At 41.2% G+C, this 27270-nt stretch overlaps 1 protein-coding gene across 1 annotated transcript in view; it reads right to left on the bottom strand.

The window, feature by feature from the left end:
* TANC2 (tetratricopeptide repeat, ankyrin repeat and coiled-coil containing 2) overlaps positions 1-27270 on the bottom strand; it is a 253232-nt gene that overhangs the window by 107889 nt on the left and 118073 nt on the right. The window contains 2 exon segments of the mRNA XM_050911874.1: positions 1016-1164; positions 19129-19239. Coding sequence (XP_050767831.1) covers positions 1016-1164; positions 19129-19239 — 260 coding nt within the window.

Below are 27270 nucleotides of genomic sequence, written 5' to 3'. Positions count from 1 at the left end.
TCCAAGTTTCCTTCTGAGTGGCACAGGTTGGGAGAGAGATTCACGTGTGCCACCAGGCCACGACGGGCATTCAGCCTGCATGTACAGAAACCATCTTCTTGGCCACCACTTTTCATTGACTCTTTTTTTTTAGGGAATTCAGGACCTTAAGTCAGGTCCTCTGAATAATGCCTATGTTAAATATCTAAGTGACTTCTGCAGAGTCATGCAATGACTCTGTTAAAAGGAGAGAGAACTAGAACTGGGCTTCTGAGTTCCATGCTCTTCTGCTACATACTGGACTATCCATCTGTCAATTAAAAAAAAAAAAAGGGGGGGGGGGGGTGAGAACTGTCTCCTAGTTTCATCCTCATCTCACCAACACTGCTGGGAGTGGGTATATTGTCCAGGATTGAGGAAAAGGAGGAAGAAACTCAGGCATTTTCCACAAAATCTACATTGTAGCCCTGACCTTTTTGCTGTTTTGCTTTTCAGCCAGCCAGAGGGGATGTAACAAACTCCATCACGATAAAGATTTTATGATTTGGTTTCTGTACCTGTTTTCAAGCATGAAATCACCTTGTTCAGCAAACACGAGCAAAAACTGTGACTATCTGTAAAATCAGGCTATTACTACTTACCTCTCCTTCCTGGAGAAACTGTGAGCCTTTATGTAACATTGCTAAAGTACTTCTGAAATATTGCATATAAGATGCCATGGAAGTACAGATTATTTTGGTCACTATAATCTGATTAGAAATGCTACCCACTCCTACAACATTTGCAGAAACAGAAAAACAACAGAAGCTGTTTCACACGGTAGCAGCTGATCCCTGAAACATGTACTGCTGCACTGTAATGATGATTCACCGTTTAATGAGGAGATACAACCTTTTACCTCATAACAATTATTTCACCATTATGAGACACTCAGCTGCCATATAACTCGAAAATAACCCCTCTCTCACATGCTGCGCTTGGATCATAACCCGTGCGGTTACTGCTGTACAAGCAGGAAGGATTGGAGGGGTCGTACCTGGTTCTCGTCCTGCACCTCCATGCTGTACTGGGGCCCTGGCTGTACCTCTGTGACTTTCTCTCCGAGGAGGAAGCCCAGGCGAGTCATGAGTGTATTTGCTGCCTCATCTACGGATGGAGGGGGTCCCAGCTCCTGCTCAGTATCACCTAAACAGGAAGAAAAACAGATTCAGACAGGAATTGTTTACCTTGGCTACTGCTCAGTGCTTTTACCAACAAAACACTGCTAACTTTTCATGCTGCAATGTCAGTATCCGGGTTTTCAGGTTATTCACGTTATTCAAGTCTGTTTTAACATTATATGCTGGTCATTAATTCTAGGTTACACATTGCTCCAGCTGTCAATACATGTTTCTTCTAACGTTAGCTGTTATTTCTCCTCTCATTGCTCATCATATTCTCAGCACCTCCCATGGAAGCAAACACAGCCATCTTGCTTTCCCCATACCAGAAGTACCAGAGCCACCGGGGAATGAGATTTCCTGGGCCAACAATGGAGAAGGGAGAGCCTTCCCTCTCCTCTCTCACGTAGAGGCTACCTCCAAGTTACTTGCAGACAAACCAAGGCTACACGTGCCATTTTGAAAGCACTCCACGAGATGTAGAGCAGCCAACCTGTGTCACCAAGTGGTTAACGGCAAAAAACAGGACAGAAAACCCGTGTGCATCTTCCACTGTCATCGGCTGTTTCTGACAGACTCACAGTTACACAGAAAGCACTGCTCTCCAGACACCAAACCTCCTTGTGCAGTCACAGCATGGGCCATGACACAAAGTAAAGTCCACCTGCCAATTCTCCATCAAGTCTATAAAATAGGTCAAAAACAACATTCCAAATAATTTTTCCTCATTTTTTTCTGCCATCCATAAGAAGAACAGCACAGACAAGCTTCCAGCTAGCAATGCACACCAGGAAAAAGGCCAGGCATGTATATTGGCATTTCTGTATCTCTTTAATTTTATAACAAAAATTTGTGGAGGTTTTTGACTTGTAGTATCACAAAGGTAAGTCGGGTTGTGAAAGTCAAGTTCTTCCCTGCTCACACCAGCAGCAGTATTAAAGCCTGAAGGTCAAGTTCTTTCCACGTTACACTGAAGCAATACTGTGTTTAGTGCAGTTGTAGGAGACTAATTAGGATTTGCAATTAGTCTACAGTTAATTATTCATCTGATAATGTACAATCTGGAAAAGAGCCCATCTCCATTTCCCAGCTCCCTCCTGGCTGGGGGGTGCTCCAGCACTCAGCCTGAAGCTACAGTAAAAAGATGTTACCTTAAATATTGCTTTTTGATAACTGTAACTGAAAACCACAAATCACAGAATCTGGGATATGTACGAGACCTCAGAAAATTTAAGCCAGCTGCTTCCAGAAATTCCCATTTAAACTCATAATGTACATCTCATGGAAGCTTAGAGCAATTTTCGGTGTCTCACCTGCACTACTGCAAATTAAAAACCCTGGAGTATCTCACATGCAACTGCGTCTGCATTCATAAGCACCGTCAACTTTGGGAGATGCGCATCTGGAGCAGACCTTACATGGTGACTTCACTGTTATGAAAATGGATTATATAGTATGATAATAGAAGCTGTCTATAAGTTATTGAATCCCTATTGTACTGCTTTAAACAACGCTGACGTGAATAGGACAGATTTAAGAGAGAGACAAATTTAGATGGATGGCCCAATTTTCTGAACTGCTGACCACCCACATTCAATCTGTGGGCATTTACTATCTCTGGGAGTCAAATCCAGAACAGATACCTTTACGTAAAATGAAAATTTTAGAGACTGTTATTTCCAAGGTTATTTTTTTCTCTAAAAAAGTAGACTTTTAGAATTTATCCTAGATATCCATACCTAGGATATGGCTCTGTTCATAATTATTAGAAGCTTATTATGCATTCCCCATTCTGTCTGCAGAACACATGAAATTAATAATACTCAAACCATGCTGACTTACACATCTCAGCAGAAAGGAAAAGCTGGATCTATCTCTGCATTGCCCACCCAGAGGAGGATTTAGGGAGAGTGCCCAGACTATGTTGGGGCAGGCTGCGGGGCACTGGGCAGAGCCAGTTTCCTTCGACTCAGCGTTAGGAACCACTCCCAAACCAAACAGAACAACTTGCACCTTGGAGGCTGGGTTTAACCTTGTCCTTAAACCTCCTCTCTTTTATACTACCCCTAACATATCTCCAAGGGGCACAGAGCTGTCCTTCACCCGTAAAATAAAGAAAATTACAAGCTTATCCCTGGTCACTGCATAAGAACATAGAAGATACAGAGGATAACAATTGTCTGCTTTGATAACAGCCCTAATTCCCCTGCGAGATGCTGCTCGTGGCACAAGGTATCAACAGCTGCAACTGAAGCAGCTGAGCTCCCAGCGCATCACGTTTAGTGTAGAACTATCCATTATTTTATTATAACGTGGCTTTCAAAGTACAGATAACTTTGAACTTAAGCAAAGCACTATTGCACTGGATTATTACCTCTTTTGGTTTTAGGTCTTTAAAAATAAGTGCAGTCATTTAATTGAGTGTCAAAGAAGAGACATAACAGCTCCGAGACGCCTGTGAAAGGGTATTATGGAAAGAAGCTGTAACTTGCCTTTCAAGGTTGACAGTAAGACCTAATACTCTCTTCCTAAGTTCAATGAAGGGGCCTAACTGGTTTTTTTCCTCCCTTGCCATGTGTGCTATCCAGTTGATGCTGCAGCCAAATTTTACACACACTTCAGCACACTCGGTTCCCCCAGTCTCACCAGGGAAATCTGAGTGCACAGCAGATAACAGAACTGGCCTGAGATATTTTTAGGTATTCTGACACTGCTGCTATAACGAACTACAGCAGCTCAAACACACATACTACAGTCAACTCAGATAAGCAACCTCTAGTATATCAATAAACAGTAACAAACTGCCCAGCTACGCACATGCAAACCTGAAGTCAATCAGCGGATTGGAGAGATCCCAAGGCGGTTCATGGTCTGCAGCTGCTGCACTTGCTACATCAGCTCACGCGCTTCTGCATAAACGTTCAGCGATATTAAAAGCCGTATCAAAATGCTCAGTGCCAGGAATTTTAAACAAGAATAAAAAAACTTAACTCCCCGACTCATTGCACGTGCATGAGTATTTCAAGAAGTTCTAGAGACTGTGTTAACTTTATGTCCCTTTATGTTCAGCAGAAAACTTATATTTTTATATATACACACGTAAAACAATAGGAGGGAAAGGGTTCTTACGAGCTGGCGTGCTGCTGGGCTGGGTAGGCAAACCTTACCTCCCTCCCCACCCACCCAGGTCTCCTGTTCGTTTCCCAGTGGCCATCAGACCGCGTAACTTGTACTTTCATGCCAGCTGACATCTTTAGTTAGCTGGTTCAGCTGTTTATGTCTTGTTTGGTTTTAAGCGAGCGGTTTTTAATGATAAGCCCCGTTGCAGTGAAATGGCCATGGAAGGAATACCAGACCCACCGCGGTGCGAGCCAGCCCGTCTGGCACCCACCAGTAACCTGCCTGGCACCGACGGGATGCCCAAACAGAGCACGGACTCATCTCATCTATATTCAGCTTTAGCCAGAGATGAAATTACTTCTGATTACGTCGTCTTTGCACACACTGTTGCATTTACTGATCGCCACATGATAAATGCCTTTTCTGAATCTTACTAAAAATTATTTCCAAAGAATTTAATAGAGAAACATTTCCCCACTTGGAATTTGTTGTGTTTAATTTCAAGGGAAATGCTCCAAACCTGGAGTCAGCATTTCAGGTACTGAAGTCAGAGTCAAAACCAAAAGAGATTTACTAGATGTTTGCCACTAGTCCAAGGACTTTCATCACAGATATAGCCCACAGTACAAACACATTGCAGCGAATTGCTTATTTCTAATAACATAAATAAAAATCCATGAACAGCTCCAAGATAGATTAGTCTCAAAAGCTGTAGCCTGGTTGGAAGGAGAGGTAATTTGTTCAAGAGGTACAGAGATTTTTTTTTTTTTTTTTTGGTAAGAAAAATGTAAGCAACCAGCCTTACTTTGCACTGCAAAAACAAATGAACTCAAAAATAAGACATTCAGATTCTTTTGTAGTGAGCTATACATAAGTTAAAGATATCTTCTAAAAAGTGAAAAAAAAAAAGAGTAATATTCAAAAGACTATGTGAAATATGCAATCAAATTTTAGGTAGAGTCACCAAAAAGCTATACTAAAGGATACTTCTTTCTTTTAATCCTTAATATTCAGAAGAGACAGGTAACTGCAGCATTATGTGACAGAAATAAATAAAAGCTCCTACAGAGATGTGAAACAGGTTGTCCTTTCAGATTAAAATACTACACGTGTTTAGGCTATCTGGCATTTTTATCTATCAGAGCAGAAGAATGCTGGAAACAGTAAATCAGAGCCTGCAGTCTTAACTCCGCTGCATGCACAGAGTGATCCAGAAGTGGAAAAAACAGAAGCAAAAATCAGCAGGGCAAGAGCTTCCCATTCCCCAGCACAGAGCCACAGGGAAGAAAAGAAATCCCAAACCAGCACCAGCCACTCAGACTTGTGTACCTGTACCCAGTGCTCCCTTATGAGAAGTCCAATCTTCATAGTAATGGGGAAAAAAAAAAAAATGAAAATCCAACATAAATGTGACTTAATTACTCTGAAACCAGAAGACAAAGTAAAAGAAACAAGAAAACGAGAATATGCGATTTCTCCATCTCTAGCCCTTGAGGAGCATGCTATGATTTTTTTACTTATTTATTTTGCTTCTGGATTGAATCATACTGCAACAGACGCCACAAGAGGATCAGATGGACAGGAGACAAGCAGAAGGTTAAATAGATCAGGGTCTGGAAAGCTGGGAGGTCATTTCGCTAAGGAGAGCTTGCGTTGCCAAAGGCAGGACGGTCTGTGGAACAGAAAAGCCTGCTGAGGCAGAGACTGAAGTGCTGGGTTAGGAGATCAATCGATCGATCCATCGACCGGGAGGAGGGGTGGGGAGGGGGGCAGAGCGGGGATCGATCGGCAGCTGAGCAACAAGGTCACCGGGGCGCCGTGGGGGGTGCCGGGGAGAGCAGCGGAGGATGCAGGAGAAGACAGAGCACCTCCCTGCCACAGACCTGCCGAAGAGCTCTTCACCCCTTTGATAGCGCAAGAACAATTTTCAAATATTACACCTAAGTAAATTAGTAATAATAAATAATTAAATCCAGCACTCAGTGATTTAGAAGCTTCAAAAAGAGTAGGTACCTAAGGCACACACATACAGCTTTTTTTTTTTGCCCTTTTTTTTTTTAAATAATTTAGCTTCCAGAGTTGCACCAGATCTCAGCAGTGCACACCTCCACGCTTTCCAGCTACTTCTGCCATCTTTTGAAGACAATGACAATTTTTTTTCTACTGAACTGCAAAAATGCAAGTTAGAAACATTATAACCTGAGCTTGTCAAGCAATTTAACACCTCTAATCCTTCCTCCCTTCAAAAAACTCAATTCACTTTAAATATGTCAGAAGGCCTCTGCGATTCACCCTGGAATTTACCTGATTTAGGCCTTTTAGGAGCAATTTTATGGATCCTGGCAGCTCTCTCTGATGTCTCACCTACACATACCCTTAGTATTTTTGAAGGGTCAACTCAGTGCCCCTGTTACTGTCATATGCAGTAGGATGGTCTCTTGGTTGCATAAGAAAAATCACATCTACCAGACTCAGAAGTTTTAACTGTATTCCAGAGAAGGGTGCCAAGACAGATCACTGAGCTCAGAGCCGTTCCCCGGCCTCCCCCAGGGAGCGAGCACGGCCCAAACCTTACAACAACTGTTCCCACGCCGAAATTTTCGTTTAGAAATGGTCCTGCTGCTAACCAGACCAGAAATGACCCGGGGAAGCCTTTCTGGGAAACGCGGTGGGCTGGGGGGGTGGTTCGGTTTGCTTGTGGGTTTGTTGGGTTGGGTTTTTTTTTCCCCAGGGGGAGTTCGTAAGCGCTCATAAATGTTCATGGCATTTCCTTGAAAATCAAATATATCATTTTATAAGCACAGTTATTAGGTTTGCTCTTTTCAAGAAAGCATTCAAAACATACAATGTTTTGAACATTATCATTTTAAAATACTGTTTCTGTTCCGTCCTTTCAATTCCTATAATGAAATCTGCCACATATTTCAGCTGCAATTGCTTACAAGCAAATGAAATTTCTTTATGATTTATTTTGTAATTCTGTGACTTGTTTGATAGCTACCATCGTCTAATCTTTCAGATAAATGATGTAGGGTAGCGCTCCTGGGACACACTAACAATGCGTCTTTACTGCACAGAATATTTTTGGTTTAATGGTTATACTTTTACTTCCAAAACCAGACTCCAAATATAATTTAAATGACATCTGAAATCTATTTCAGGGAGTGTCTCACAAGAAGAACTGGGTAACAGTTCACTTAGTGGCACCCATCACAGAATTTCCCTGAATATGAAACTGATTTGTCTTAAAAATAAAAAATTCTTGTATTATCAAAGAAAAAAATAGAATAGTTACATGCAAAGAGTGAGCACCTATGGAACTCCAGAAATAAATGATACCATTTACAATTTTGATCTTCAATTACATAACTGTAGGGTTTTATCTAACGACTTCCCTCTCTCCATGCGACCTGAATCTGTCCCGTTCTTATGTACATCTGCTTTACATTATTCTGGATACACTTGAGCTATATTTGGAAAACGCCCTTGACCATTTCTGCATATCCCCCTAATCTCAGAATTAATGGAAGGTTTTTTCATTTGTCTTGTTTACATCAAGAAGACATTTTTAAAAATTTAACCAATACGGGACGAAGGCTACCCCATACACATTGCTTTAAATGTCTATTTTTGTTACCGCTGCTCTTCAGATGCTTCGTAGTTCTGTGAGAGGAATGGAAAACGGTCCCACCAACTTGAACCACACCACAGACAAGCTGCAAAGTAAATACATTCTCCTTGTATATTGATACCAAAGCCCTCTGGCTAGCCAAAAAACTAACACGGATCTACGAAGGTGTTCAAACTGCGGCTCTGACTCAGTCTGTGCCCCCTGCGTACTGCTCCAGCTCTGCCTGCTTTAGTGGCTGTTGCTGCTCTATCCAATAATTTCTATGAGAAACTGCAAAAATTCCCATCATCAGTTCCACTAAGTCAGTCTCTTGCATGAGTTCCACAGACACTTCCTCTAAGAAGAAATTCAAACAAAAGAAATTCTCCTCTGCCCCGCATATAAATACTGCTTCCTAACCAGTCCTTCCCACTGCCTTTGCTGATGATGTCCTTTAATATTTCTTCAAGTAGATTGTCAGAAAGACAGTTATTTTTAATCAGAAACCATATTGAGCCAGAGATGGGCAGTAAATGTAATTTCAATGCTATCATAAAATCTAATTCAATGCATTTCATGTTCTAGATTTTAAAAAAAAACCCTCTGCATGCACACTTGGGGATGAATTTTCCTGGGTTTCAGCTCCCATTTAAGTAACAACGAAAAGGGAACGGGCGAAACGAGAGGACATTCAGTGCACTGATCACTGAACATATATATAAAAAAAGAAAAAGGCCACCATTATCATAAATACGAGCCTGGGTATGCGGAACATTTCCTAAAGGCGGGATTACACTTAGATCCCTGAAAAGGTTCCTGAGCTCTTTAACGTATCAAGGACAACATGACCGAGGCACTAAGTCCCCCACTGATGGAAAGCAGAGATGCAATTATTTCCTCCTTTACAGTTTTGGCATTTTATCTCTAAAACATCACCTGATCATAAACACAGGTCTGTGCTGCTGGCTCTAAACACACAACCTCTCACCAAACACTGACCGATCAAAGGCCTTGACTCTAAAAGAAAGTTGTTTGGCATTTATTTTTTAGCTCTTTGAACTGACCTTTTATTCCAGACAGGTTTGAGGATGGTATCTTACACTCTTATTGATGCAGAGGGTTTTTTTAATATGATTCACAATCAAAAAAGATCAAATACTCCCTTCAAATACTATTTGTTTGCTAAAATCATTTATTTTGCTATAGTAGGCATGTCGCATAGCATCCACCCAAACTTTTTTTTTTATTTCAGCAATTGTTTTTCAAAACCTCTCACATTCTCTCCTCTTACCATTTTTCACACCATAAACCTGATACAAATCTCACAAACGCACGTTACGCATCACAACTGTTAAGAACCAGGAAGAAAACGAAAAGCAGTAGCTGGCTTATCTCTGCTATCAGGCAACTTTAGTACCAAGTTTTACTTTTGTGACGGAGTACAAATAAGCTCACGGTGCACACACAGTTGACCGGACAGCAGCACGACTTCAACAGAAGCTTGGAAAAATTCTCTCCTCCTGAACTTTTTGGGATGATGCTAGTTGCAGTGGGAATTTTGCAAAGCATGCAGCCCTCCGCAGAGGGGGTGTCCAACCTCTGCACGCAGCTTCCCCCGCGGGCAGCCTGCTCCCCTGCTCACTCATGGTCAAGCCAACCCTGCTCAACTAACAGTGGCAAAAATAAAGTTGCAGGAAAGCTTCAGAAATATATATATATATGCATGTGTAACATTTCCATCATTGTATAAAATCAATTTAGGTTTTCATCTGCAAAGACCATACGCATTTGCATCCTCAGCAGTTACAACAGTGGCAGAGGCTGCTGAGAACCCTTTCATCGTACCCCCAAGGCAGCATCCAGCCACAATTTCAGCATTTGAGCTTCTTGGAGACAGAAGTACGCAGAAAAGGATTTTTACAAATACCTTTTCTTCTCCCAAGATAGCTTTGCCAGGTCAAAACACAACTAGGTTATAACGAGACATAACTGTAGTAAGGCAAATGATGACACTTTACCGCAGCCTTTAACCACTGTTAAATGGGAGGTCGTGGGTTTATACCAGAGCAAGAAGAGACCATGACAGTACAAAGGCCTTGTCTTTACTATATCTGATAGATTAGCACATTCCCAGAATAAATTTTATTAAAAGCTAATCAGACTAAATTATGACCTTCGCATTTACAACATTGACAACAATCTCTAAAACCTACTGCCATTATATACCTAAATAAGATTTCAAAAGTACTGTTTGGATATAAAAACTACTACATAGATTTAAGAAGCTACTGTTACCACTAATAAGAATATCAAGCATAAAAACATTATCGGTTGATTCTTACTTTCTATGTCATAAATTAATTCATATACATAAAAAAATCCCGCAAAGCTGAGACACAGTATGTTCACACCATCAGAAGCAAAAGGACTGGGCATGCTGTTACGTGGTGCAACTGCAGACTGAAATATTCTTGGGTAATCCAGTAGTGGGCTAAGATGCAGTAACCTCATCACTTCCAGTATTCGCACGGACTTTTGTAAAACTGTTACAGGCGATTCTAGCAGCAACCATAAATGTAACAGAGTATTTTCCATGCTTTTCGGTACTATTTTCAAACAGAGCCAATGTCTAGGGCTGTTGCTAAATAGCATCCCTTCAATGATTAGAGGGGGAAAACCCAACCGTCCATTTGGATGAATTTAAAACTTGTTGTTTCTCTAAAGCGTAAACCATAGTAATGAAAATCTTACACCGCTCAAAAATAAAATCAACCACACTGTCCTCACAGCGTGTTTACGTTACACAGCGTATCATCTGCAATTTCACCCATATAATTTGGGTGGAAATACAACACTGAAGTTACCAAAGGGGGGAAGGCACAGGTGACAGCCATGCAGGTAACCGCACACATCACCACATCTCCTCTTGCCGGGCAAGCAAAACAGATGCCAAGAAGAGACAGGAATACAGCAGGGAGCCCAGGAACGCCATGGTGCCTAACACGCTTCTCCAGGCAGGCTCTGCTGGCAGCCAGCAGCGAAGAGCAGCACAAGAGACTCGCTCCAGATGCCAACACGTGCGGTGGGACAACGCTTTCCCGGAGGGATGGGGACTCCTCACGGGAACATATAGAAGAGCCAGTGGGGACTCAGAGAAAACAGAAGACAGCAAGTAGAGGAGTCTGAGAGGCAGGTTGCTACAGTCTCAGACCAAATACAACAATTTTGGACCCCGCAGTAAGTTACAGACCACTGGAGGAATTTGAAGATATGGTGGTATAATCAATGCTTCCCAGCAAGGCTGTACTTTCAAACTGGCAGCTGGCCAAAATTTTCATGTTTGGATTCAAAGCAATTATTTTTCAAGCGATTAGGAGTCAAGTAATTAGTGACATAAAATGTCAAAAATTCTGCTTAATAAAGTAGGCAATCTACTGTGGTGCAGGAGGTTACGAGCAAATTGATCTCCTTTCTTCAGCGTACAAGTGCAGCTGTGCTGCCCAAGAGAAAGGAACAGACAGGATGGGGGGAATACTGATGATCAAAACAAATTACAGCAAGGGGAACAATATACATGCTGGATAAGAATAAAGAAGTACTTGTTCTGCAGTCCTGAGGAGGGTTAGGAAGTCAAGGCAACTGGTAAGAGAGCAAAAGTAATGGTGTGGCTTTCAGAGCGATGCATATTTTCACTGATGAGAAGCTCTCCATAGCATCACTGAAGTTCAAGTACTTTTCGCACAGGACAAAAAAAAAAAGCATCCATTGGCCTCATGGATGCATTAAGACATGGGAATCAGGCTTATAAAAGAATTGAGCGGTTTTCTACAAATGCAACCATCCCTCCTTCTATTGTTAGAGCTGGTAAAATGAATATTGAGGTTTTTGCCTCCATAAAGAGTTGAAACAAAATAATAGGATCTCAAAACATTGCAGGAAAAAAAGAAGTAGAATTATCGACCACTTCCTCTAGACTGTAAAGTATCTGGAAATAAATATCTGAGCCAGAAGGAAAAAGGGAAGATTAATCAGTACAACCATGACAAAGAACTCCAGCAACCATCATTTCCTTCCTTTTTGCCTCGCTTACCATCCCAGTATTTCCACTTACAACAGGCATAAACATAAGGTGAAGGCTAACTTCAAATTAAACTCAGCCTAAAGAACTCCTAAAGAAATCAATAGCTCCAGGAGCTAAGATGGAAGATCAGGCTTGTGTAAAGACATCAACAGCACTGCAAGCAGGAGCCCAAAGACAACTAGGACAGCACTGTCAGAGAGGTCGGGGCTGCTCTCGCCCTGGGACCCTCAGATGCTGCCCTTGCAGCTAACACCGAACACGCGCTGATGCACAGCTAATTCAGCCCGACAGACGCTGAGTAGAAACAGAATTACCACAAGATGAACAAAGTCGAAATGATTCCCCAAATCTAATTTGACAGGTAGTATCTTCCCCAAATTGGAAGTATTGAAGTCTTTTCTACCGAAGAAAGGAAAACCTGGGGACAATGATTCAGTTTTGGCTAGAATTTATAATTATAAAATGCGAAGGCAGACCAGTGCTCCTGTGACACTTCACGAAGACACTGAGAAACACCAGAGTCTTTTAGCAACAAGTGAGCAGCACTGCTGGGAGTTCAAAAAGGCACATTTTACCAATTCTGTCAGCAATAAATTGAGATCCTGAAGGTGGAGAAACAGCTGAAGATTTCAGTAGGATGATACTGGCAGCAGATACCTTTGATGACCAAGCATAATAAATAGTCCAAAAGACATTAAGCAGAAGGCAAGCACGGAGACAGATTTGTTACCTGTTACCTACGGGGCAAAAAAAAAAAAAAAAAAAAAAAAATCCATTCCAACTTTTCAGTATGAATGATTTCTTGGTCTGAGACAGGATACTTTGTACCTTTGCAAAATAGGTTAGGTTAGACATAAATCAACGTCCTCTTATCTAAGCCAGAACTGAAGCTGCTTCAGACTGAAATTCTAGGTAAGTTATCTGCTATTAGAAGGTCCGGTGACTTTGGTGAAAGATACAGTGACACGTTTTATTATTAGCCATGTCTTTGTCCCACCCCTAACAGGTAATTTTGTTTTGCAGGCGGATACATTAGGCCAGCCAAGGAGTTGAAGATGGAGCCATTTGCAGACCAGGCAAGAAGAGGGCATCTCAGCGCACAAGGACTACTGGGACAGCGCTGGAGGTCTGCATTGGGCTGAGGGTCCAAGCCTTGCAATCGTTCCACGTACATCGCCTACTGGAACAGTTCCTGAACTCACCTAATTCTCAGTTTTGCTTGCAGCCAAAGCACGATGTTCTACACCCAAAGACAGCTAAGCGGCATGGATGGTCATCATCGGAATACAATCCTGGAGCAAAACAGTGACCTATGCCAGTAACGAAGACAAACCCTACACGCCAGCTTCCCAACACAACTAATTCCTGACTAATCCTCATAACTCAGAGTACCTTGCTTCAAAGACCGTCATGCTTTTGCAGCCATACTGCCCAAGCTGTGATATTTGGGAGCATCAGTGCAGGTTGCCCTTGTTTTTAAAAATAATATATTAGAAGAGGAAACTCCTCTGCCAGGCACCACTCATTCAATAAGAAGTCTTGACCTTTTCTGACGTTGTCTATCAGCAACGAAAAGGACAAGTTCACAGTACAGGGAAGGTCTCCGATGATCCATCCATACAAGAAAGTCTCATATCAAGCGCCTAGTCACATCTGCTCAGACGTGGAAGAAAAGGAGGCTTTACACTGATCCTTGTAGGCCCATCACCGACAGTTTCAAAATCAACAGAGTTGGTTTGCTTGTGTACATATTTACTCACCGGCAAGACAGAAAGCTATAAATATTCAATAAGCCAAAGTATCAGCACAAAAAAGTTACTGTTTCCCAACAGGCCAACTGAAAGCAAGCACTCCTGTTTGACGAGGCAAAACAACTCATTAGACTCCCCAGAATCCATCTGGATGGGCAGCCAAAGGTGCTAGGCTGCAGGGAATTCTGCTGCTAAAGCATCTGATGTGAAACACACTTCGGGGTCATCTAGGTTTTATGTTTTGGCGGTAGCCACAACACTTCAAAGTTCTTCACATAAACAGCATTTGGATCACTTAAAGCCTTTCTCCCCCCTTTTTCCCTTTTTATTTTTCCCCCAGATAGATGAAACCAAAACCTAGGTTGTAAAGGGAAGTTGGTTGTTAAAAGATCACATCAGGAAGCTTCAAGAATACCATGTTACCTGAAATTATTTAACAGTTAAAACATACGGCAATAGTACACGGAATTTGTATTATTTTCAGTTCTTCTCTTGAGCATCTCCCCTTTGACAAGAAGGTTCAATAAACCCTAAATTGTAAACCCAGCCACTGTTCTCCAAGCTGCAACTTTCTGTTTGCAGCAAACCCAACTATACCTAATGGTAAGTGGTCTGCTGCTAATCCCAAACAGACATACATCTGAAACTCTAAAAACGCCTTCATTATTCCTCTCTCAGAATTCGAATTTCAGACCAGGGTGGGGATTGTTTTGTTTTAGTTGGGGAGGTTAAGTTTTGGATGGCTAAACCAGGAATTTATTCTGAAACTGTTCCCATCTCTTGATACGGCAGAAGAAACCAGCACTGTCCTCCCAAAAGAAGCACAAGAGAAGTCAATCACTTCCATAGCAACCGACGTACCAAATTGCCACGACTCTCTTCTGCAATTAGGGCCGATCACAACGATTTCCCATTCCCTTCAGGTCAGTGGGCTTGATAATGCTGGGACAACCACAAGATTCAACAATCAAACCATTTGTCAAGCCATGGTTGGTTTGATTGTTCCCTTGCCTTCCTCCCAATTCATCACTGTCCAATATGACAGAGGTTGGACAAGGATCCTGCTGGCTGAATTTGTTTGGGGTTTTGTGGGGGTTTTTGGCTCATTGCCTGTATTTTCACCATGAAAAATCAGAGTACAATGCTGCTTCATGCATTCCCTGTTAAAGGTCTTTTTCTAACACCTGAGAAATGTTTTGTTGTCTTTAAGAGAAGTGTGTGGTTTGTGTAAAACGAAAAATCACATTTTACATGATGAAAAGAAAGAAGCAGCAGCAGCAGCAAGCAGGTGTCAACCTCAACGATTCTTTAACCAAAGAAAGAGAAAAAGGAGCGATGATATGAACATAAATGATGTTGCGATGGTAAATCACCCTTTGCTGTCCGTGGCGGTGGCACCGCTGCAGTACGTAACTCAATTAGGGATGGAAACAGATGCCTGCCAGCCTAATGTGGAACAAGCAAACATCCCCTGACCAGACATTTAAGATTTGTGTCCCAAAATTTCTGAAGAAAAATTTAATCAAATTAAAAGATAACGTCATAACATACTTAGCCTTTGAAACATAATGACAAGGTAACAAATCACGCAAAATGCAACTGCAAACATTGATCTAAGACAAAAGGCAATTACCTGAAGGCACCATCCATCTCAGACTGTTTCCAATAGGCTTCCTGAGCACTTATAAGTCAAAACATGTTTTAGCTACCATGCTAAAAACAAAAAGCGGTTCAAAGAAAGATGCCCTCATGATACACAACTGAGCAGAACCAAGAAGCCAGGACACCATTCACTACAGCAGCAGTGCCACTAGGCAGAAGGAGTGAGGTGTGATAAATTTGGGGGAAAAAAATGTTTCACATTAAATTGTGAATCACCGGATCATTACAGAAAAGGTTTAACAGTTGAACAGCAGAGGTCTGAAGGTCAACTCCTGCTCTTCCATGTTATCCCCCTTAAAGAGTGATGATGGCCGTGCGGGTGTCATCCCCGAGCCGTCCCACTGTCTTAGAAAGTTTGACAAGAAGGAAAATGCAAATGCCCCTGCCAAACAGTGCCTGCAGGATCAGAGCAGAGACAGGGAGGGAGGATGGATCAAACTCCTTTCAGACCCTCCTTATAAAGTCACCGCTAAGTTGAGAAACAAGGAACAACTCCTCCTCCACCATAGACACTCCAAGTCAAAAAGGGCTCGATTGAACTCTAAATGACCACTGCAACAACAAAAACTTCTACAGAAATATAATTCTGACAGAACTGGGTTTCTCAAAGCCACAAAACAGCTTGTTTGTCATCATCTTAAATGCAACAACTAGAAAATGTGAGCCAATTTCTGCTTTCACTTAAATAGACTAAATTCATCTTACAGAGTTTAATGGCCTTCTTTGGCAAAACAAAGAACATAATTCCAAAAAAAATTTTATACCAGGCTTAAAGCTTTACCGTGTCCTTGCTATTCGAACTTCCCTCAAAAGATACTAGCCACCTAGTTCTTCTTTCTCCTTCCTCAAAGTTAAAATGTCTAGAGCGCATCACCTCGTACACTGATTCGCACTGCAAGATGTCAAAAGCAGTAACTCCCCGCAGCAGCACGAGAGGCCAAGCGGCGGCACGGTGGTTGCTCAGGAAACCACCTCTCTGGAATGTGCTGAAATTTGCCTGAAGCCTTAAAATAAACATTTTAGCATTGAGCAAAATTTCATCTCTAGGCCTCTCAAATTGAAATAATCATTTCTATATACAGAGTAGATAATGTTCTCTCCTCATTGCTATTTAGTGTTTTAAACTGCCTTTAAGTGTATAATTAATTACATTACTTGTCAGGGATCACTTTACAAACCACTCCACCTCCACTCAATTGCTAGGCTCTAGTGTACCTTCAGCCTTATTTTTTTCCTTCTTTCAACTCATATCATCATTCCTGGAGATGCTCGGGATTTAACACTGCATGCTAACATCCTTCATAGGATGCACACGTTTTAGAAGAGGGTTAAAATAAGCCCAACACTGAAGAAAGGAGCTGTATTTCCTTGGAAAAATGATTACAGGCAGTGCCTGCAGGCTTTGTCACAGTCCAGAGTAGGACTTGGCCTCTCTTCTTCCACCTTCCCATCCAGAGCTGGACACTACACACAGACTCGAAGTCCTTTGGTCCCTATGAGTTGTCCAGATCTTTGTTCTTTTCTTTTTTACACAAGGATCCTTCCCCAGCCACCTACTTTCCAAGGTCTCACCTCCTGAGCTCCTTCAATCCAGCCTTCCAGCCCAGCGAGACCACCAGCCCTCATGTTACTGCTGTTTTCACAGCAGGAACCATAAATCCAGGCAGGTAAAGCATAATCCATTTCTACCGTAGAAGATGAGTACACATCCACGGGGTGACTGCTTGCCAGCGCCTTGCTGCAGCTCTGGATGGGGGGAAGAAGGGAGGAGCTGCAGCATTGCAAGAAGAAAACTGTGCATGTCACAAACTTCCTTCTACAAACAGCTTCAGAAACCCTTCCCCAGTGGATTCCTCCGTTCCCTCTTCACCTGCCTGTCTCACACTGCTAACATAAACCTGGCTGGGCTCTTCAGAAGCTGCAGTCCCTGGACCTGGGCAAACGCAGGCTTCCCAGCTAGACGAGGTCCTGGGCGCCAAGCATGCATGGACACAACGGAGAGAGGGGCTCCCCAGCAGCTCCCTTGGCACACACACTTTAGCAATCTGAAACCCCTAATTTGAAGTTTCTACCTTTACTCCAAGTTAGTGCTGTTCACTGGCACGTACTACGACAACTCTCGTGCTCTCACTTTTTTCCCTTCCCTAATAATGCTTCATGTTTCTTTAATGATAATTCAAGGCAGCAGGAAACTCCACTTTTCCTTTCAGATCAGCAAGAAAAGGAGATCAAAAAGAAAAAAAAAAAAAAAAATTGCAGATTCCATTGTCAGAGCCCGCTCCTGGGCTTGGCAGGAGTCCTGCCCTTCAAAACACCCTGGCAAGTGAAGCTGGGGCAAGGGGGAGAGACACACGTGCAAGCACGCCTGCAAGACGTAACGTAAGACGTGGGAATGTGGAATTTATGCTTTTTAAGCCAAATTTACAATTCAATTATAATTCTCTGTGGATACACTCATAATAAGTTTATAATTATTAACAATTATAAACATGACAGTAGAAGCTATTTAGTTAGAAGAAGAAAGGGCTGCAACAGCAAAATTTTAATTGTAATTCACGATGACTGAAAAAGAAGGAGCACTTTTCACAGCAGCTATGGCCTCAAAGGAGGCACTTCCAAGCACAGGGACTGCCTTTTTTTCCCCTAATACAACTTCTCTTTCAAACACAATGCACTAAAGAAAGCCTGCATTCAAAATTTGGACAACATTCAATTAATTCCTCCAATTGTGAATACTCTATAAGCTTACCATCCACAGAAATAAACGATACCCTGATTTCAGAGAATCATTTATTAATATGACCTTTTCTACTGTAGCTACAGATTTAAGAGGCAGATGTCAGATATGTACATGCCATTTCAAAACACTCGACATCCTTTTACCCCATCCAAGACCTATGCCGAATATGGGCCCCTTTGGTTCATAAACTGGGGAAAGCCAGGGAGGAAAGTGCAGAATTCAGCAAAAAATCCACTGAGACACTTGCTGCCGCTTTAAAACGGCGCCGGTCCCAGCCTCCTCCAAGGGCAGCACCTCCACTGCAGCATCCAGCCCTCCCCAGGCTGCCACTTCCAAGTTAGGAAGACTCTGGGCAACGATACCGAGTTGGCGGCAAGATGCAGCTATATAAAGATTTAACGGCACTCACACATCTGCATGAGGTCTGCCTGGGCTTGAAGGTATTTATGCAACTGCCAGCTCGAACCGTCAGACACATACGGGGTTAAGCCAGGGAGGGACACGACCCACTTCTATTTATGTTTCAACCAGAGGCCTCTAGCAAGATGTATACTTTTAAGAGCAATTACTACAGGATACATAAATTAGAAGATATTTCTTTAAAAAAAAAAAAAAAACCAAAAAAGCAATATTCTTGAATGCAGGTAAAAAAGATCCCATGGTTTTGCATTAGTTGATTTAATGATATTTCTGAAATATGGTTTTATTCCAGCCTCTCTGAAGACCAGCATTAAAAATTAAAGTAGTATGTTTATTGGATTATTTTTATATTCTCAAAAGCAACTCTCTAGATCTTCTAAATTATTCTGAGGGGAGAGCGGCCACACACCAAATTGCAAGTAACAAACATAAATGGGTATCTATTAGAAACTAATACTTATTCAAGTTTCCAAGTCAATGAAACTTGGCTGGGGAAGGTCCAATCAACCATCTAGAAAAAGGAGCCGTACTACATTTAAAAATACTTCTGGGCTGGAATTGCCGGTTCTCCCTCCTTTAACACAGAGCCTTTGCATGCAGCTTACCAGGGCAGTATGCATCAACGTCCAGTTTCTGTGCTGAAGAAAGTGTTGGTGAGCCAAGCTCAGACTCTGGGATTCGAGGGCTCTCAACAAACTTTGCTTTCCTCAAAGGGGCTAAGGAGAAGGAGGGGGAGAGAGAAAGAGAGGTCATGAGTAAGGGAAATAGCAAGCAACAGATGGAAGCACTTAACTAAACGACACTGTCAGACTCATATCAGGTTACCCCCTTTTTTTTTTGCCAGAAAAAAAAATTATCTGCATTCTTTACAAAAGAGATGACTCTTGTTAAAACTTTCAAACTGCACAGTCTTACTTTAAAGTGTGTGAGTACTGAGGCACATTCTTGATACTCTTAAACACTTCCTTTTTTCCTACTTTATTAATTTTTTTTTATAGGAAGCAAATGGGCCTGGATTTAGCAACTGTAGAAAAGCTAAGATCATAGAGAGGTACACAGAGCCCATCAGTGTTTAAGATATTTAACTATAAATATCTAAAATGGATACACAAATTCTGTGTTCAGTAATTGTTTCCTTTGAACATAAAATTTCAATTTCAAAACATTCTGAATGTCTGACCAAACAGATCTGGTGTTCAACACAAAAGATGAGAGTAAAGCTAATGCTGTCCAGAACAAAAAACAAGCACTCCACTTTTATCCTTGCAAATCCAGAAAAGGTTCAAGAGACTTAAATAAAGAACAGGGAAAAGTTAAAACTGTCTGTAACAAAGCAGTATTGACCACTAGTGCTAGAGAAATGGGATTTTTCCGCATGTTTTAACAGTCTGAATTCTAAAAGACACTAAGTTCTGTGCAACATTTGTGTGTAATAGAATAGTTACTAAAACACTTTTATTAATAAGTTTTTAAACAGATATTCCTGCTAGACCAGAGAAATAGAACTAGCGAATAAGTTATATGCAGAGATTATTATATTACATTTCAAAGTTAAACTCACATGCCCCTTAAAGTGAAAGGCTAATTTGAAAAGCCACTCTACAGATGATATTATGGGTCAGCATGCTTCATGCCTCTCTGATTCTCAGCGTAATAGCCTCAATTTACATAATTTATATTTATAGTTCTCTGTCCTGCAAATTAAATTTGGGATCTGAAACTAAAGATGGGGGGGGGACATTTGTTCTCATGCATCTCCTGTAATAAAAGCTCAACAGGTCAAATGATGACCTCTGAGGCAGCAATAAATCTCTTGCTTTTAAGGAGCCTGCACGCAGCCAACATGGTTGGCCCTGCACCCACCCACACCCCCCCCACACACCCACCCCCCCCACCCCACCCCCCAATAAACACCCTCCTGACTCTCTTTCCCCTAATGATCCATCCCAGGAGACCTGATCTGATGAGGGAAAAAAGGTACCACGCTACCATTTTGCACAAGAAAATCCTGGATGAATATGAGATATATTTACAGCACATTCCCCTCCAGAGTCTATAGGGGCCGGTGTAACATGAGTCATGCCAGGCAAGAGGAATGCGACAGAGACTGACGGGAGATAAGGGTGGCCTGAAGCCCCCTTCTCCCCCCTCCGGCACATGAAGCTCATGGATGTGCAGCCCAGCTCAGACACACGCAACCTGACGCTAAATGCCGCAAGCCAGTAGTCAATTGTATAGGAAAACCCAAAAAAACCCATACGTGCACACACAAGCACCCTATCAGCTTGCAAACTGGCCGACACCAGTGAAAAAATTATTCACAGCAATGATCTTGTGCCAGATACTGATGTAATGAAAACACGTAAATATTGAGAAGATTATTACCATGGCATGAAAATTGTTTCGGATAATAATTCTGCATGGGCCAATCTACTAATATTTCATTTGTAATTGCAGTTTTAACAAATATGTTTATTTCAAATGTTTTACCACAGCCCCAGTAACTAATTTTTATAACATATATTAGAAATAGCTCATCTTTTCTTTATCATTTCTGGCCAACACTAGAACCACAAATCATCCGATGCAACACATGGCAATGCTCATTTTGTTCTGAAATACAGAACAAAGATAGTTTTCATAGTTCAAGAGATGTTAATGACTGCAATGGGATTGTCACCAGAAGGCACTGCACTGAAGATTGAGTTACTAACTCAAAGAGGAAGAAGAAATTTAGAAAACAAAGAGAGGGCTGATGATACCAACTGTGCCGCTTTCTGCGTGGACTCAGAAGTCTGCAGAAGATGCAGAACCTGCACATTTCGATAGATCGGCACCTAACAGGTCAGCTCCCATCCGTAAGGAATGAATATAGCACTCTCCCATTTCAGCGTGGGTTTTATTTCTGCATCTTTTCTGGGTCTTCCTTACTCCTCACTGAGGAGCTGACCCCATCGCCCGATTAATTCCTGCCTTCTCCAAACAACTGATCTACGACAGCAGAAGTGATCAGCTCGTGGATTCAACAAGCTGATCCACCAGTTTTTCTTTTGAGGGCAACAAAGAACTTCATATTAACAACGTGGTGAATTCTCAATGTACTGCAAGTTTAGTCATACACACCATTTCACAGTATTTACGTTTTTGTTCCCTAAAAAGCATGACTTAAGTCTTAAAAACACGTTACCACCAGACAAGATACGCTATGTCAACATGACTTAAAGACAACAGTTTACTTCAAAAGGCTCAAGTCAATATAATCTTCTCAGTGTAACTGCAGATCGGGAAAAAGCCACAGAGCAATAGTTTCTTTTATTTCAGATATTCTGAACCTGAAAAAGACAAAAAGCCCTCCTAACTCATATGTAACCCGATTACATGAAAGGAGGATTTTCACGTAAAGAACTAAGCACTCCTGACTCCTGTCCAAATGAAGATTATCCTGACAGATTCATATTTGAGCATTAGTTTTCTACTGTTATTCTACAAATAACAAATGGAAATGCCATAAATTCAGAAATCTGTTTTGCCATTTTTTAGCCAAATGTTAAAGGATAACATAGATCTTTTTATAAAAGTGACTTTCCATGCACAACAGTTTGCCTAGGTCCTGAACATCCTCCTGTGAGCACAGGCAAATCTGATGATCAAAGTCACGGGATGAGCATTTGGTGCATAATATAAAAACTAACAAAAGCATGAAAAAATTATTTGAAGTATTCTATACCTGCCTCTGTCCATTTGGCCTCTTATTTCTGTAAGATTCTCTGTACGAAACAGACCGACTCTAGGCATTAAACAGCATCGAAATAGCCTTTCCTGTTACACAACTGCAATTTTTTGAGCCGAGAACAGTATTTCTTCTATACTGATCCATTTGTTACAACTCTGTAAGCTAAAAAACAGCTCTGTAAGCTGTTATAAAAATATAACAAATTACGTGGTCAGTAGTTAGTAACGCTGTCTTTCTAGAACTGCAAAATGCACATTTAATTCAGAAAAACGTACTGATTACAGGTAGCCTGAAGTCACAACCCCGTCACTTGGGTCCCACCGCCCGTTCACTGGTGATGGCCCAGGAGCCGATGGCAGCAGCCTGTGCCGTACGTACGCTCAACGGGCCGGTCCTGCTCCCAAGGGCTTGATGACAAACATAACATTGGCGTCATACAAGAACTGACTTGCTACTACTGATGTAGGAACTTAAATTTAAATAGCTAGAGAAGTTATTTAAAACAAATACTGCACATTTTTGGGGCTAGTTCCTACAGTTCTTAGTGAGATTAATCCCCATCGGTATCCAAGCCAGTAGAGCAAAACTGAAAATCTTTCCTTCAGTCCAAGTAAAATTCTCATTTGACTTTGACAGCAACTCTTCCTGCGCAAGGAAAGCGATGCTAATTCTGGGGTAGGAATTAACCACGTAATGCAAAACAATTACCAGGGCAGGCATTCAGAAAGTTTAATTAGATGGCTCATTTATGACACTTTCTGCAGCAGGTGGTCTATCTTCCAGTGGGGACAAAGCTATAAATTATTTCCGTCTTGGTTTTCATGCTAATTCTCCTTAATATCCACATGGACGCTGTAAGTACAATACTGCCACCAATGACTGAATCCCAGTCTTCAAAACAGACAGGAGTCTAAAATAGTTTTAAAATTGTATAAAAAGTATTTTTTGGAAAAATATACGTTTGAGAGAAACTGCCCTTCTAAAAAGGAAGAATTCTGTTATCTGGGATTCAGGATTGCCTGTTGATTATTAATCTGTAGGCAGCTTCTTACACTAGAAGAGCCATACAATGGAAGATAGAGTCGATAAAATGCAAAGACCCGCTGACCCCCAACACTTCTTCATCAGCAGAGATGGGAGATGCTCTGTTTTCTTTCCTCTGATGACAGAAGAGAAATAACCTTGTCACCTAACACTACAGCCAGGCATGAATTAAAAAGCACACATAAGCAAACATGTATTTAGAATAGATGCACAGGACCGCAATAAAGCCCTGTTAAACTAACACTAGGGAAAATATTTTACTAGAAGCTGCAATGTCAAGCAGTCTGCAGACTGGCTTTTTAAGAGTCTCTTTAAAAACAGAGATTCCGAGTATTTGGGAAGTACGCCCACCTGAGGAACAGAAAACATCAGCCCAAATCATAATATTCCTCAAACTTGTATGCCCATACTAGTTGTTCCTGAAGCTGTCATTCCAGAGGCTGGAACGAGCAGTACGGGAGAGCTGCGTGGCCCCTCCGACACAGAAAACACTTCAAATATCAGGAGCTGCTGATGGTTTATCCTTTTGTACATCTCCATGGAGCACTGGGATCAATTCTGGTGCTGTTTGTGATCAATGCCAAGCATCTAATCTACTACCAAATAAAAATAAACCAAAGAAAAAACAGGATGTGTTTATTGTTTCAGAGCAATCATTTTAGCTCTATTAGCATTGTGCTCTAGTTCAGCCTACTGAGCTTCCTAATACTATTGCATTTTCTACATTACTATTTCACTGTCACATAACTCATCGATGAGTTAGTATTTTAATTAAAAAAAGGTTTTCTTTAGATTAAAAGGCATTGATAAAAGGAAATTATCATGGATTAGCAAAAGGCTTCATCTATTAAATTCAGTTTCAGCTCTGAAAGGAATGTTTCACTAAAAAAGGTTTATTAACATCTAATGACCTGATTGAACAAAGTGTTTTTTCAAGCAGTTATTTCAGTAGATCTGAACTCACTCCATAGTTTGACTACAATATATACACACCTATACCTTTGTCTGTGTATACACCCATAAAGATACACAAGAAACCAATCTATCTACGGACAAGGAAGATGCTGGAGGAGACAGCGACTCTTTTGGCATGGCATGAACGATGGATTGACCATCCCAGGGTACCTGGGAGCCTCTCCTTGTATCGGTTCCTTACAAGCATTAGAGAAATGTACATTATGGTGCCCTGAACTGCATTAACGCAAACCACGACCGCTTTCTATTACACAGACTCACATGCTTCGTCATTATAAATACAAACACAGCGCGGCCACATGCCTGAATTCTCTTGACTCGCTCCTATGAGGCAGGTCCCGGGCAGAGTCCGGCCAAGGAGCTCGGCTCAAAATCAGCTTTTCTTCCCAGTTTTGTCCTCTCCCCACCTTACACACACGAGTACAGCTGAATTTCAACTATGCTTTGAACCTTCCTCTGCCAGAAGAGGATGAACTAATGAAATCTGCTATCTTTGTGTAAAAACACTGGTTTTATCACAGGCTAAAGAGGTGAAGGAGTGCCACGAATGATGAAAACAAGTGAACCGCTGTGTGTTTACTGCACGCTCATCTCTTGCGACTGGTTCAGCTGAAGAGGAGCTGAATTTTGCACTTAAACATTGTATTTGTAAATATTGTAAGCACAATATTATAACATAAATTCTGTATGGAGAGAAAGTATTCCCCAAAATGGACAAGCTTTTACAAAATCCTGCCCAAGTTAGGCTGTGATGGGAAGAGTCAGAGCACCGGTCTGAAGAGCAAACTTCAGAAAACTCAAATTTAAAGCGAGTAAAAGTGGGCGCTTTGCGCATCATCCGTTCCCCATCTTTAGTTAATAATGACGGCTGCCGTGCCAAAGGCTGATTCACGTGCTGGAAGCTGCCCAGTGGATACGTAATGCTGCGGAGAGTAGACTTTATTGAAGTCTCCCTCGTACTAAAATGTTTTAAGTGCTGCAGTGCTATTGATCCATGGAGCTCCTGGAACAAATAACTGTCAGATTCAACACAGCTGGACTACACCCAAAACATGAGAGATGTAGCTTTCAGTGCTGCCTCTGATCCCAAATGATTCTTTATTTTGCTGCGATAAGAGCTGTAAAAAGAGAAAATTACAGACCACATGATTATTTTTCCTGTGGCACTAATATACCAGTTATGCGTAATTAGGATTTTTAGGTATAAATTTAAAAAAAAAAAAAAGATTAAAATAGTGAAATTACGGGTTAACATCCTTCTGTAGATAATCCAGCATTATTTTACAGAAACCACTATGTAACAGTAACAGTTTTTTCCCTTCTTATTTGAGAGTATAAAAGCTTTTTTAATTACATTCTAAAGCCCCTCTCCTTTCATCACCTGGTTATCGCAGCATCGTGGGTAGGGCAGAACATACAAGTAGCGAGAACAATGTGTTGTCTGGAAACATCCTACTTGTTCCAAAACTTTCAGAAAACATGTTTAGCTTAGGAGATAAGGTCCTAAAACAAGAAAATTGAAGGAAATGATGTTGGAAAGAGGAACAGAGCAAAAAAAGCAGGAAGAGAGTCCAGTGAGCTGGTAATGGAAGAACAGCAAGGGAAAAGGAGAGTTAAAATAAGCAACTATCAAAACCTGTCTTAATTAAAAAATTCTTCTTTAAACTGTCAGAAGTCTGTAACATGAAGGTTCTGCCTACTACTGCGTCTGAGAACGTTTTTTGTAAAACGAGGAATAACCTTCACCAGAGGAGTGGATTCTGCAATCCTGTGGGACCACAGAGACCTACTGGAAAGTTATTTCACCCTCTCTGTCTCTCTCCGGATGAACAGTTCTGTACAAGGCACAGAAAATAATAGCAAGTCATAGCAGTAATGTTACAAAAAGATGTTCAGTGACATCAGAAGGGAAGGAGTCTTCTGAAAAAGTATTTTAATTAAATCAAATTATAACTCATCTTACTCCAATTATTACCTCTCCCAAATAAAAATAAATAATTGATCAAAATCGCCTTCTGTATGAATAGGCACTCCTAATCAGTTTTCAAGGGAGAAAATAACTTGGTTTTGAAAGGCTTATATGTATTTTAAATATATACAGAAGAAAATAACACAGATTTCTGTGTGAAGTGTTCAATAATGGCTAGTACAATGATGTTTGCAATAAATTTGCGTATTCAGAAAGAAAATACTTTTGCCTAAAATACTAACCTGTATGCAGTCTGCACTTCCAGAAAGAATTTTAGCTCAATTTCCATTTTGCTTGTTACTATGCAACTATTTTCTGTCATTTAGAGCAAACGGAATAGCAATTTGTTATCAAACTTATCACTGCTGGAGACAACAGACAGCTAACCAGCCCTCTCCTGGGTCAGCCCAAATGTTTTAGTTTTAGGTTAGACCAGTCGGAGCATCCCAGCATGAATCTGTTGAGCAGCTGTTGCCTAGAATACTCTGGCAAGCCTTTAGGAAGAAAGTTGCTCCTATTAATGATCCCAGAAAGAAAAAAACCCTTTCTTTCCCTGTAGGTACGCTTATTTCCAACGTGGGCTGCCAAAAAGTCTTTATCCCCATAGGGGAGACATCTTTGAGGAGAAGCAAGTTATTTAATTAACATAGAGACATGGCAGGAGGAGGATATGGTACTTTCATGTTTCCATTCAAACTTGTCAAATTGTTTTTGACTTCTCGGAGCTGTGTCACAGTAGTAGACTTCTCCACGTTATTTCCCATCTAAAATTCCTCTTTTCAGCATCTTCTGGAGTCTTTTAAAATTGCCTTTTTTAGTAGAAATTCCTCATGTGTGACTCAAGGTAGAAACTTGTGTATAAGAAGAGGAGGATGAAAGAAGAGAAAGGAAGTCAGCATCACTTGCTCCAGCTAAGTCATCTTGTTACAAAAATAAGCCATTCACCCACTGACTTTTTTCATAGATTTCTGATGCAGTCAGTTTTCCTTTTCGAGTTTCAGACTTTGGTTATACTAAAAAAAAGAG

Source organism: Gymnogyps californianus, chromosome 28 (assembly GCF_018139145.2).
Source record: "Gymnogyps californianus isolate 813 chromosome 28, ASM1813914v2, whole genome shotgun sequence".
NCBI classification, from domain to species: Eukaryota; Metazoa; Chordata; class Aves; order Accipitriformes; family Cathartidae; genus Gymnogyps; species Gymnogyps californianus.
The sequence above is the reverse complement of the archived record's forward strand: the minus strand, read 5'-3'. Positions and strand labels throughout refer to the sequence as shown.